The sequence below is a fragment of the Neolamprologus multifasciatus genome, chromosome 1 (genome assembly GCF_963576455.1).
Source record: "Neolamprologus multifasciatus chromosome 1, fNeoMul1.2, whole genome shotgun sequence".
Classification (NCBI taxonomy): Eukaryota; Metazoa; Chordata; class Actinopteri; order Cichliformes; family Cichlidae; genus Neolamprologus; species Neolamprologus multifasciatus.
This window is the reverse complement of record NC_140439.1, coordinates 16,200,651-16,212,982: the sequence shown is the minus strand read 5'-3', so window position 1 is coordinate 16,212,982 and position 12,332 is coordinate 16,200,651. Positions and strand designations below refer to the sequence as shown.

Sequence of the window (12,332 nt, the reverse complement as noted above, 5' to 3'; positions counted from 1 at the left end):
TGCAGAGTATAAGAAGAACACTAAACAAGCAAGGACTTTGTCAAGGAAATATTACATAGCTATATTTTTCAGCTGGAAGGTTTCATCGGGGTTTTGAAATAAAATACAAACACAGACACTTAAGTAACACAAGCCATGACACCGATGATTTATAGGTGTGTTGCTGGAAAAGAGAGCAGGCTACAAGATTCACATGGGAAATCAAAACTGTGAACATCTACCAGATGTAGCAGAGTATCTGTCTTCACAGCGAAACACGCGAGAATCAAAACGCTGCTAAAGTGCCTTAAGACTCGTTGCTTTGTTTGCAAGCAGGGACTTCATGACGGCACTTTTGCTGCACACTTTTACCGAGTAAAACAAAACACAAGTGGACTTAAATGTGGACGAAAGTAACAGATCAACCTGTAGATTGAAGGATTCTGTTAACAGAGTGATGAGACTAAAGTGGAACTGTTTGGATCCATGAATCAAGATGTCATGTTGTTTAAAAAGAGACAATTCACTGAAGAAGAATGTGTTGGCTTAGGTCCCGAGATGATTGGTAATCAGTTCATTAATCATTCCTGGTGCATCATTCAGTAGTCACCAAGAGTCTCAAGAGATGTTATTCACTGAAAATATTCTGACACATTTAAAGAAAAGAAGATGCAGCAATTAAATTAAGACAAGCTGCATGTTTTGGCTGCTGAGGATTTTTGTTTTTGCTTAAAATTCACAATCATACCCTATGTCGCATGATGTTTTTCTGGGGGGGAAAACAGGCACACAGCCTGCCACTGTTTGTGAATATGTGTGGGTTTTGTTTTGTTAATATTTTTATCCTTTTTTAGTCATAAAACTAAATTAAAGATATTTAAGAATTTAGCCTGGTTTCATGGCAGTTCAATTTTTAAAACAATTTTAATTTTTAATTTTTTTTTTTTACCGTTCTTTCATACAAATTTTATTTTGTGTCCATGAACACAACGTTTAATTTAGCCACTTTTATATGTACTAAGAGCTCCAACAGGAGGCAGATGGTTGCTCCTCCCTGGCCTGGTTCTGCTGGAGGCTTCTTCCTGTTAAAAGGGAGTTTTTCCTTTCCACTGTCGCCCAGCACTTGCTCGTAGGGTCTCATAGGTCTAAACCTTACAATATAAACCACCTTGAACTGACTGTTGTTGTGATTTGTGATAATACTCAAATGCAATGTTAACATACTGATACTCACTCATAATGGAGAAGCAATCCATTTGTGTTAAATATTTCTAAACTGACATGTGTCCTCTGTGTTTTGACAGATGCCATGCTGCTGGTGGCAGACAGGCTGCAAGGCCCCTCCAATATTGAAGCAGTTATACAACCAATTGACATCAAGATCTCTGACGCTATCATGACTATGCAGGACAACAGCATGCAGGTGTCAGCCAAGGTATTGTATCCTGAAGAAGCCATGCTGACTTTGCTGAATTTGTGCTGAAAACAGTGTTTACACACACACAATATCTGATCTGATAAACAGTGTGTACATTTTTAAGTAGTGTAAAACCACAAGTAGCATAAAAAATTGCTTTGTCTAATATCTCATCCAGGAAATAATGAGCATAATAACTGGACTATATTAGCAGTCCTCAACTTCTCATCTCATTGCCCATTTTTATTTTGTTATTCATATGAATCTGCATGATTCAGCAGAAATATGTCAATCTGTGAAATGTAAATGCAACATATATTTGGAGCCCTGTGACAAGCTTTTACACATAACACAGTCTCCTAAACATCACAATTGTATTCGCATATCTAAAATTTGGGACAGGACATATTAACGTTTTCGCAATATCATAAACTGCAATGCATCCAAGGAATCCACACAGGGCAGAACCTCTGGTCTTCACATTTCCTGTGAATGAATTTAGTAAGCCATTTCATAGTACATGAAGGAGGTTTCTAGGAGACAGATTAACATGCAGTAGAAGCTGCTAATTCTGTCTTTGTCCTCATTAGACTTCAAATTGCAAATTGGTCTTTGGCACATTTTAAATATGAAGTGGCACAATTAGGATATTATCACACAGTGGATGGTTTTTCACTACCTTTCTTGTCAAAAGGCAGCTTTTTCACTTCATCATTGTTATTCTGATGGTTTCGTGTGGCCCATCTCCATGCCAGAGTTACAAAAGTCACTGTGAATTAGCCGTCACATTGTCTCCCATATCAAACAGCTGTCAATGTGCAACTTAACCCCTTGTCAATGCACTTGACGTCTCACTTCTCTGAGGCTGTGCTTGGCTGACAGATTGGTGTCAGATTATAATCTTTCACATTTTGACCATTTCCCTGAGCTGTGTCTTGTTCTTCGTTTACTGCTCCTCAAACCTGTTGAAAACCATTTTGCTTGTGCGATGTGCAAGATATTGGAAGCGTAATCATGGTGAAGAATCGCTAAATATTAGAAAAAAGCAGTCTCTTGTCATGACAGCCGTCTAATACATCCGGGTGCTCCATCACCTACTGAGCCAGGGGCCAGTAAACGTGCCAGGGATGAATGCTAATGAGCTGTGCTGTTTGGAGGTGTCTTGTTTGGGCCTTAAAAGCAATCTGCAGTTCATATGAACCTCTATGAGCCACACACTGATTAATGCGAGATTCCAGTGGTAAATCTGCACTTCTCAAACCATAAACAACTGAACTTTTGTTTGTTAAGTTTAAGAACTTTCCTTTTTAAAAAAGCCAATGTGTGTGCGGGTTTACATTGTTCCCAGGTAGTTACTTTCTCTGTATCGCTCAGCCATGTAACACTAAATATTACAAAATGCTACAATTCTGCATCTTCCTCTCCCAAAAGTTTTCCTATTTGCAGTTCAGAATAAAATAAGCCTATTACTTTTATCTCTTCTGTACGCTGACAGCTTCATTTCAGTTATATTTTGTGATAACGTGGATGCAAAACAAGGATGCGACACAGAATCCTGGTCAGATGTCAGATTTTCTTAATTTTATATCTCACTAGGACGACTGAGTAACAACATATCAAGGGTTAATTCCTTTTCTCCCAACAATATCACACTTCATTTAAAAAGAGACTCATCACTGATAGACAGTATTGGTTCCAGGACGGCTCTCTACAGTTTGGCTGTCTCAAATCACAGAGCAGAAATGGTGCTGAGAGCAAATTGACAGAGGGAGAAATATCAGTGGTAGAGCAAAGTACAAGTTTTGTGGGATCAAAATGGACGTGTAATCTACAAAGTAACAGACTCAGCCCTGGCTCGGTGCAGTTTTGTGCATCCTCTGAATGCTGACAACTAAATTATTTATCACAGCAAAGTTTGCTGTCATTATTATGGGAAAATGTTGCATTATTATTACAAAACTGGGCAGTTTGTCCTCTTTTCCCTGGCGTCTGCCTTTTCTCTGCGGTAACTTTGTGTACCTCTCTTCTGTTTTTAGGTCTTTCAAGGGTGTGGCCAACCAAAGCCATCAGGAATAGGCAGGTCTGTGCGGGGCATCTCAGATGTGTTCAGTGGGCGTTTCAGGCCCTACACCCCTGAGGAGAGGCCAACCACTGCAGCTGGAACAAGCCTGGATAGACTGGTATGCACCGAGACTAGATAATTTCGCCAGTACTGTAAACCTGGATTGAAAAATGCAGTTATAAAAATTGAATGAAATAATAATTACCTTTGTGATATAAACAGCTCCAGAGATGACTGAAAGATGAAATAATTTATGTGGAAGAACTGATCCATTCCTAAAGCAAACCTTGAATACAAAGCCTTGGCTTTAAAGCCTAACTCATGCGGTGCTAATGCATGATGATTTCCAGTAAAGAAGTCAGGATTCTGCCAACAAAGGATGCAGAACACGCTTCCTTTCTCACATTTTTCAAAAGCTCAACTGATTTCCACTGTACAGAAGTGGAGTGTTTTTGAAATTTTATTGGCAGAGGCAGACTCGGTGGTGGCATGCTGAGTTTAAGGTCGACTTACTGGGGCACATGTCAAAAGGCCAGAAAAAATAGAGGCTTGTTCATATAGTCCATATAGCCCCCAGGTGCTGTGTGACTTCCACTGCTGCTGTACTCAGACTTAAAATATTTCTGTTCTTGCACTCACTGCTGATGGTTACAGAGAAAAATCACAACAGCACGCGCTTTTTCAACACAAGCTGGACATGTTGTTTAATACATATTCCTCGTGAGCATGAGTGAAGGGTAAAGCCCAAGCCTTATCCTAAAATGTGCAAAATGTTGAGTGAACAACAGCGTACAAAAGATTCAACATCCACCCACCAAATGTCAGAATGATGAAAAAATGCTAAGACATTAATTGAGGCTACAAAAAAGGTCTGCGGAGCCCCCTGATGCTACTGAGGCACATTGTGTAGGAGGCTGCCAACGTCAAGCTTCGCTATAGAGCTGCGCAGAAGCCCATAAGTTGATACGATGTTAAACCGCGCCTCACAGCCCATGACTCCTCATCTTTTCCCCTGTTGCTACAAAATATGTGCCGCTGTCATGTAGCAGCAAAGGCGATGCACCTGATATTAACTAAGCTGTGTGTGTGTTTCATGTCAAGCTGACTTATTCTTATGGATATGAAACACACTTGTATGAGTAGGCATGCCTAACATAAAGCACTGTGGTCATAAAGAGATAGACATGCTAAGGAACAATCCTCCTTCATGTTGTTTACACCAAATTCTGGCCTTGCCGTCTGAACGTCTCAGCAGAAATGGAGACTCATCAGACCAGGTGGCATTTTTCCAGTCTTCTGTGGCACCAGGTGTGGTTTTCTGCTGCTGTAGGTTTGATGTGTTGTGCATTCAGAGACACTCTTCTCCATACGTTGGCTGTAACGAGTATTTATTCGAGTTGCTGTTGCCTTCCTGTCAACTTGAAGCAGTCTAGCCACTCTACTCTGACCTCTGGCATCAACAAGGCATAGAACTGCCTCTCACTGGATATTTTCTCTTTTTTGACTGTTCTCTGTAAACTATAGAGCAGATAGTTCTGGGGGGGGTGGGCAATTCCAGGAGATGAGCAGTTTCTGAAATACTCAGACTAGCCTGTCTGGCACCAGCAACCAGGCCACGTTCAAAACACATTTCTTCCCAATTCTGATGCTCAGTTGGACTCATCTTGACCTGTATGCTGTATGTCGCTAAATGCATTGCATTGTTGCTTTGTGACTTTCTGATTAGATAGTTGTGTTAAAGAAGCAGTTGAAGAGATGTACCTAATGAGTGGATATATTTTAGGGCAAGAAAAAGTTGCATTGTTTTTTACTTATAAAAGTCTGAAATTGTTACTATTCCTGCTGTTTCACATAATATGGCCTTCTACCAAATCTTTAATGAATATGTTATGTTTCTCGACAGTTACTGCTTTAAGTAAATTCAGTTAAAAGACAATTGTGAAGTAATACTAACAGAATATCAGCTGAAGTGTGCACTCACACAAGCTAGAAAATAGCTCCTTATGCTGTGAATTTTTCCTCTGGCCAATCCATTTAGACGATGTTTTTTTTATGTAATCCTCATTCCAACTAGTAAATCCGTTTATTAAACACAGTATTGTCTTTTAAAATAAAAGGTACATTTTATAATCTTCAACTGTGCAAGTTGTTCCATGGGATTAAAATGGAAAAAAGGAAGGAGCAGAGACGTGATTACAGGCAGCAGAGAGTCTCCATAAGTAGTCTTTACTCCAAAAATAGCTGTAATTGTTAGGAATACAAGAGTGACTGTATAAAAGATGTCCAGAACCTTTAAAGTGTTATTCTTGAACACTCTGTATCTTTACACTCAGGCCTCATTTGAAAATTAGAACCAAATCCACTTTTTTCTGATTCATAACATGCACATTAAAATGTGTGGGAAAAATCTAAAAGGCAAAAGCGCATTTAGAGAAAACCCACTGGTTACTATCTTTAATAATGTATGCTTACATGCACTCCAGCCTGCTGCTTGCAAAAGATTTGAAAAGTTGTTCCAAGAAGTGGGAACTGGGTAGCTCAGGAAAACATATCTAACCTGTTCTTCAATGTACTTGCATCTCACTGTGTAAATTTATTAGGTGTGTTATGTGTAATACTTACAGTACAAATACATGTGAAGCACTGAAGTATTAAAAAGTTGGCGTATTTTGCTAAACTGATTGCATTGCATTGCTTGAAACGACCACTGTCATTAGACCACTTCAGCCTGCGTTCCCACATTAGGCTGCTGTTTGTATGCAGGTGGTGATCTGTGCATTGATCAGACTTGATAGCAGCTGATTTCACACTGGAAAATGTATTGTGAATAAAATGGTTTGAGGTACTCAATCTCATAGGCTGGTGAATAGAATATTTTAGCAGCACCATTTATCATTTAACTTTTTGCTTCACTAACTAGTCATTATTTTGGCCCTATTCTCTCTCTCAGTCTCTCTATTTCTCTGATGTCCAATTAAATCTCTTTCTTCTTCATTTCTCTGCTGCTCTCAGAGGGCTGTCTGGAGGACAATGCAACACAGTGTAAGCTTTCCATTCCTCCTCTTACATTCACAATGTCATGTGTCTCGTGGTGTTTTAATCAACCTGCCAATAGTGCTTCACTTTGCCACATTATTCAGAACTGATATTGATTGCTTGTTTGTGGCATGTCTGCTTTATTTTTACTTAGTATTTTTGTTTCTTGGTAACTTGGTAACTACACTGAACCTATGAACAGCTGAAACCAATATTTACAATTGTGTTTTTCTGCCTCTAACATGGGTTATATTGGCAGAAAGATGGTTCAGCTGTCAGAACTTGCCCTACAGCGTTGGATGGCTTTCTCTTTGGGTTTCCTATATTGTGTTTCTACTGCTGCTCTGCTTGATCGGAGGCTTTAAATTATTTGTTTGTATTGTAGGTTTTATTCACATTAACCCTGTTGCGACCCTTTTATGCTTGAGTATTCCCCATTGTTTTTCCTTGTGTTGTGTATGACTTTTTGTATTCCTTGTATAGGTGTAGACAAGCTGAGCAAATTAATTGAGTCTATCATCTATCATCCAGGAAAATCTGAAAGACTTAAAGAATTGCAAAATTGTTGATATACGCAGCTACAGCTACAGCTACTGTATAGTACTTAATCTAGCTACTGTAGCAAACAGTGACTCAGTCTGTTACATAAGTTCAAGGTTAATATTCTTTGTGTTTTTTAGCACTTACATATAGAAGTTAAATATGCATGTATTAGGTATGTCTTATAGCACCTTTTGGTAACAAAATTCTGGAAAGGTAACAATACTTGATTTTTTTCAGTACAGAAGGCAGCATTAGGGCTGCGTACAGTTGTCAAATAACTGATCCTTGGATACTAATTGATGCTAAATATTACTATTGGATCAAATACTCATTTGCAATATTAACAGTGCCATCTTCACAGAGCCCCTCATAACGCTAGCAGCTAAACACCTGAATAGAACAAGCTTGGCGAAGCTTAAAGGCAGACATTTCAGTCTTTATCAAGAATTTTGAGACAATGTTGAAGTATTTGAGTTATTTTGAATGCTTACCTGTCTGACACACACATTGCAGTTAGCCGATGGAAATATTACCCACATTATCCTCCCCCTCCTGTTATTGTTGAGGTAGCAGCTAGCGGCTATGGCTAATAATAACATGACAACATTAATCTTGGAGCTCGGCAGTAAATGTTATCAGTTCTACTGGTCTGTAATATTAATATTCACATAACGGGATAATGTAGTTATTTGTATATAGAAAGTGATATATTTCCCTTAAAGTCCTGATTTACTAATAATGCAGATTGAAGGTGAGAGCAGTCTAGCAGCATCTAGACAGAAACAGTGTAAAGTTCCTTGATAACCTCATTTAATTAGCAATGAAATATAGTGCCAAGAACCACAGGAAATATGCATTCTTTAAAATATGCCTGTTAATTTTATCTTTTTTTTTTTCCTCCATTGTGAAAAATGGTTTGGAGTAGCAAGTATTTTTCTGGAGATCGGTACTGAGTTTGAAATTCTAGTATCATGACAACCCTAGTGTGCACACTGTACTGCATGAAAGGCATTGATTGTAATGAATTAATTATTTATCCCTTGGCTGTCACAGGGTGACAGGCGGCGTGCACTCCTGACAGGTCTCTGTTCTATCGCAGGGCTAACACAAAGAGACAGAAAACTATTCACACTCACATTTACACCTGTGGCCAATTTAGAATCACTAATTAACTAACAAGCATGCCTTTGGACTGTAGGAGAAAACCCGAGTAATCAGAAAGAATATGTAAACTCTTTCTAAATAATATAGTAATGCTAGTAATGTCTTCCAAAAGTCTTCAAACTCTTGAAGTCTTCAAACCTTCAGCATTTGGAGGTCTTTGTGCTTTCGATTGGAAGGTGAAATGTCTGAGTCCTTTGTTCGCTTCTCTCTCACACTCTGGATGTGATTACGGTCTGATTTGTAAAAGCAGCTGCTGATTTCATAATCAGTGTCTGGGACTGACTTCAGCACACATTCAAGTCAAGGAATGGTCAAAAGGTGCAGTTTAGTGGCACAGTCTTTCTTCAATTGTCTGTGGTATTTAAAGTAAAAGCGGTGAGCTTTACAAAGTCAGACCAAAACACTAAAGAACTAAAATATTGACGTTAAGGCCCAAGGCATTATAAATGCTGAATTAGTGCTACGATATATATTGAGTACTCCACTATCTCATCTGCCTCACTCTGAATGATTTTAAGCTGAAAGCTTAACTCGGTGGTTCAGACTGTCAAAGTCCTAACAGCTGAGCACACATCTGTCCTGGCTTACATATACAAATACAGCTACTGGTAAAAACACTGCCTTTTTGAGCTGATGGCTAGCGTGTTCTTTTTTTTTTTTTCTTTGAAGCTTAATTGGGGTTTAACTGAATCCTAATTTACTGATAATGCATGATATATATGAATGGTGTGGCCATAGCGTGCTTTCAGTGAAATCTGTCTTCCTGTATGACTCATTCATTACTGGAACTGAATGAACTCTTTGTAATTCAAAGAAGGTCTCCTCTCACACTGAGCAAGGGCAGCTTCACCGTCTTGCTTATATATATTGGGTCCTCTGCCTGAGAGCTTTAGGGACCTTGGATGAGCTCAGATGTTGTTCCTGGGATCTGCTGGAGCCACTCGCCTAGCTTGGAGGTCACTTTACTGAGTGCTCCGAATACCACTAGGACCACTGTTCTTCCTGATGTTGCTGTCATTCATTATCGCTACATCTATCACTACGGCCGTCTTCCTCTGCTTGTCTACTACTATCTCCGGTTGGTTAGCCATCACCAGTTTGTCCGTCTGTATCTGGAAGTCTCACAGGATCCTGTAAACTATGCTGGCCACTTGGTTATGGCGTTCCATGCATGCCCTGCCTGCTAGCATCTTGCACCATGCTGTTATGTGCTGGATTGTCTCAGGGGCATCTTTACACAGCCTGCACCTGGGGTCTTGCCTGGTGTAATAGACCCCAGGACCACCGTGCAAGGGCCTGTCCTTGTTGTTGTTCTTGCCATTCAGCTGACTCCTCTTCATTTAGTGTTGCGCAAAAGCCTTTTTTCAGTATACACAGCAGTATTTGAGCATATCATCAACCATGTGTTCCATGTTCAGATTCAAGAGGATGCTGATGGTGTGTTCCTTGCATATGTAGCATTTTTATTCTGTTTTTATTTTGACATATGTCTGATAGCACAATTCTGACAGAAGTTACTTTGTTCTCTGTCTGCTTAGCATTGCTGATCCGGCATTAATGTCAGTGCCTCCATTCTACAAAGGCTCACTGAAAAAAATAAATAAATATAAAACAATGATGGATGTTAGATGATTCAGTTGTTGATTTATTCGACTAAATTCTAACTATTTTGAGTCTCCCTAATGGGTTGTTTATTGTTGTGCACTGTTGAAATGGGATGCAGTTGAAAAGAAAGTAAATCAGTCATTAGCAGTGGCCAGGCCTTTCTCCATGCTCCATTTCACATTCTTTTAGCAGAGTGCCAGGGCCAGGAAACGATCTGGCAAATGGCATTTTTCTCAGGAAGGAAAAAGTGTTAAATAAATGATCACTGTTTTATTTCTTAATCAATCATGGTAATCCAGTGCTGAAAGGCATCAACCTATATGTACTTTATTGTGCAACTGTTACATAGCCACAGTATACTGAAAGAATGGAGGGATTTATAGAGATTTAGCTGAACACACTGTCAATGTGAATGCATGAAAAGAGTCGATCTGAGCATCCCTCAGCTTCTGAATGGCAGCCGGCATCACTATTCCCACATGAAAGTTTCTTTCTGCCAGAATAATCAGTCATATAGAAATCACTCCGCCCAGTGCAATTGTAGACACAACTGCCAATTATGACCGATGGTAGCAGAGCCAAATTGGGTAAATCCATGAGTCATGCCATAAAATGGATCGAGTTACAGCCCTAATGAAATTCTGGCATGTAATGCAGATCTGTTCTCTACAGTTTTTCTCTTTAATAGCCTGTGCAGATCAGCAGGCAAAAAAGAACAAGTGTTAAGACCAGTTAATCTCACTGGCATGCTAATTCGGAAAACTGGGCATGCTGAGCTAATGTTTTAGAAGCAGTAACAACCAAAGGGCTTGAGTGCTTTTGGGGTTTCTAAACTCTATTTTAGATTGTGCTGACAGAAATCTGGGGAAAAGAATCTCAGCAGTGTCTTGACTCAGTTTCTTTTTTTAAACAGAACAGAAAGCGCTATAGTTTAGCCACTTAAGAGCGTGTGATTCTCTATACGTGTGTTTAAAGGGAGACATTATGTATCCATGTCTGTAGTCTGCAGGGTGATATCTTGAGTTAATTTGAGTTCACTTAATGCATTTTTTCACACAAATGGTCACACATGCTATTAACTCAAAGGATCTGAGAGAAAAAAAGTAAAATCCACTGATAAATTCATCTCTATTTTGTACATGGGGTGAAACCATACAAGTGCAGAAGATTTTCTGTCTTAGTGGGTCTGTTTTCACGTACAGAAAGCACTCCTCAGTTTAAATTAAACTAAAGACTGAGATGGAAAACTTTTAGCCAGTCCAGCACCTCACCAGGCCTATTTTAAATCTTCATATAATACTTATTATTAACAAAGAATTTACAATAATGGGATGGTATGAGCTGGTTGTCTCAGGACTACCCTCTATGGCTATGTAGAGGGCAATGAATTTAACTGTCCAGAGGTAATTCTGTCTGTCAAAAGTGATGAAAATCTGACAGTGACGGATGTGTAATCAGCCATGCTCGCTCAACAGAAACCTGTCTCACAAAATGAATTAGAATTAATGAACATGGACAGACACAACAGATCAATGTGGCCACCTTCTAACTCCTTTGTGTTTAAAGTCAGCTTCATTACTTTATTTTCCATTGCACCAGTTCCTTTGCTTCAACACGCTTAATTTGGTATAGCTTTCTCTTTCATTTCATGTATCCTTTAAGTTTTATGTCTTGCTTCATTGTTATGCTAAGCCCAATTGAGCAATTGCCCAATGATGTCTGCATTCTTCACATTAAGCAGCCTTTTTTTTCCAATACTTTTTCACTTTGCCAACTTAGCAGAGCGCACACTAAATGATGCATCACTGATCGTGTATTAAGCGGTGAAATATTTTCCTCCACTGTGGTGGTTTTGCGCTTTTTAATGTTCCCATTTTCACAAAAACACACAAATAAGTAAGAATATATTTCACTATAATATTGAAAGAACGACTAGCTCGCAGGACTCTCTGTCAGTGCGCTTGTTCTGCCGCCGAAGGAGGAAAGAACGAAGCTAGACACCTATTGTGGTGGACAGCTGGTTGGGAAATGTGCACAGTATGGTGCGTGCTGCAGGGAGATACTCCAGTAAATTACAAAACCATGGTGATGTTTTGTTGTTTGCTGGTTTCCAGCTACTCTGCCTGGGTTATTTGTAAGCTCTTCTGGGCTTTCTCTGCTCTCTGTTCTGGGAGCTCCTTACAAATCTTTCACTGCAGTGCAAGAGCACCGTATGATTTTCTAGTGACAAAACCAGCAGAGCTCAAAATTCTTTGACATAGATGGCGCAAAATCTTCTGTCAGATTTCAAGTTTCACCCAAGAAGTAGAATGAGATCAGTGACACTCTTTCAAATCCAGACATGAGACATATGTGGACTTTGTTTCAGAGTTCATAAATCTGGCTGAGACAAGCAACAATTGGTGTTCTTACATAGTTTTTACAAGAAATGCACAATGAAAAAACAAACAACAACAGCTGTGCTTAGTTAACAGGCTGCTTCTACTTCTGGTACTCCTGATTTTTAAAGCAGGAATAACACTATAT

General features: G+C 39.3%; 1 protein-coding gene across 2 annotated transcripts in view; it reads left to right on the top strand.

The window, feature by feature from the left end:
• gpc6a (glypican 6a) overlaps window positions 1-12,332 on the top strand; it is a 138,178-nt gene that overhangs the window by 98,041 nt on the left and 27,805 nt on the right. Inside the window, exons 5-7 of one of the 2 annotated variants that reach the window (XM_085133763.1) lie at window positions 1,284-1,414; window positions 3,433-3,576; window positions 6,471-6,500. In XM_085133763.1, coding sequence (XP_084989889.1) covers window positions 1,284-1,414; window positions 3,433-3,576; window positions 6,471-6,500 — 305 coding nt within the window. The remainder of the gene's footprint in view (window positions 1-1,283; window positions 1,415-3,432; window positions 3,577-6,470; window positions 6,501-12,332) is intronic. The other variant, XM_085133845.1, reaches the window with a different exon arrangement.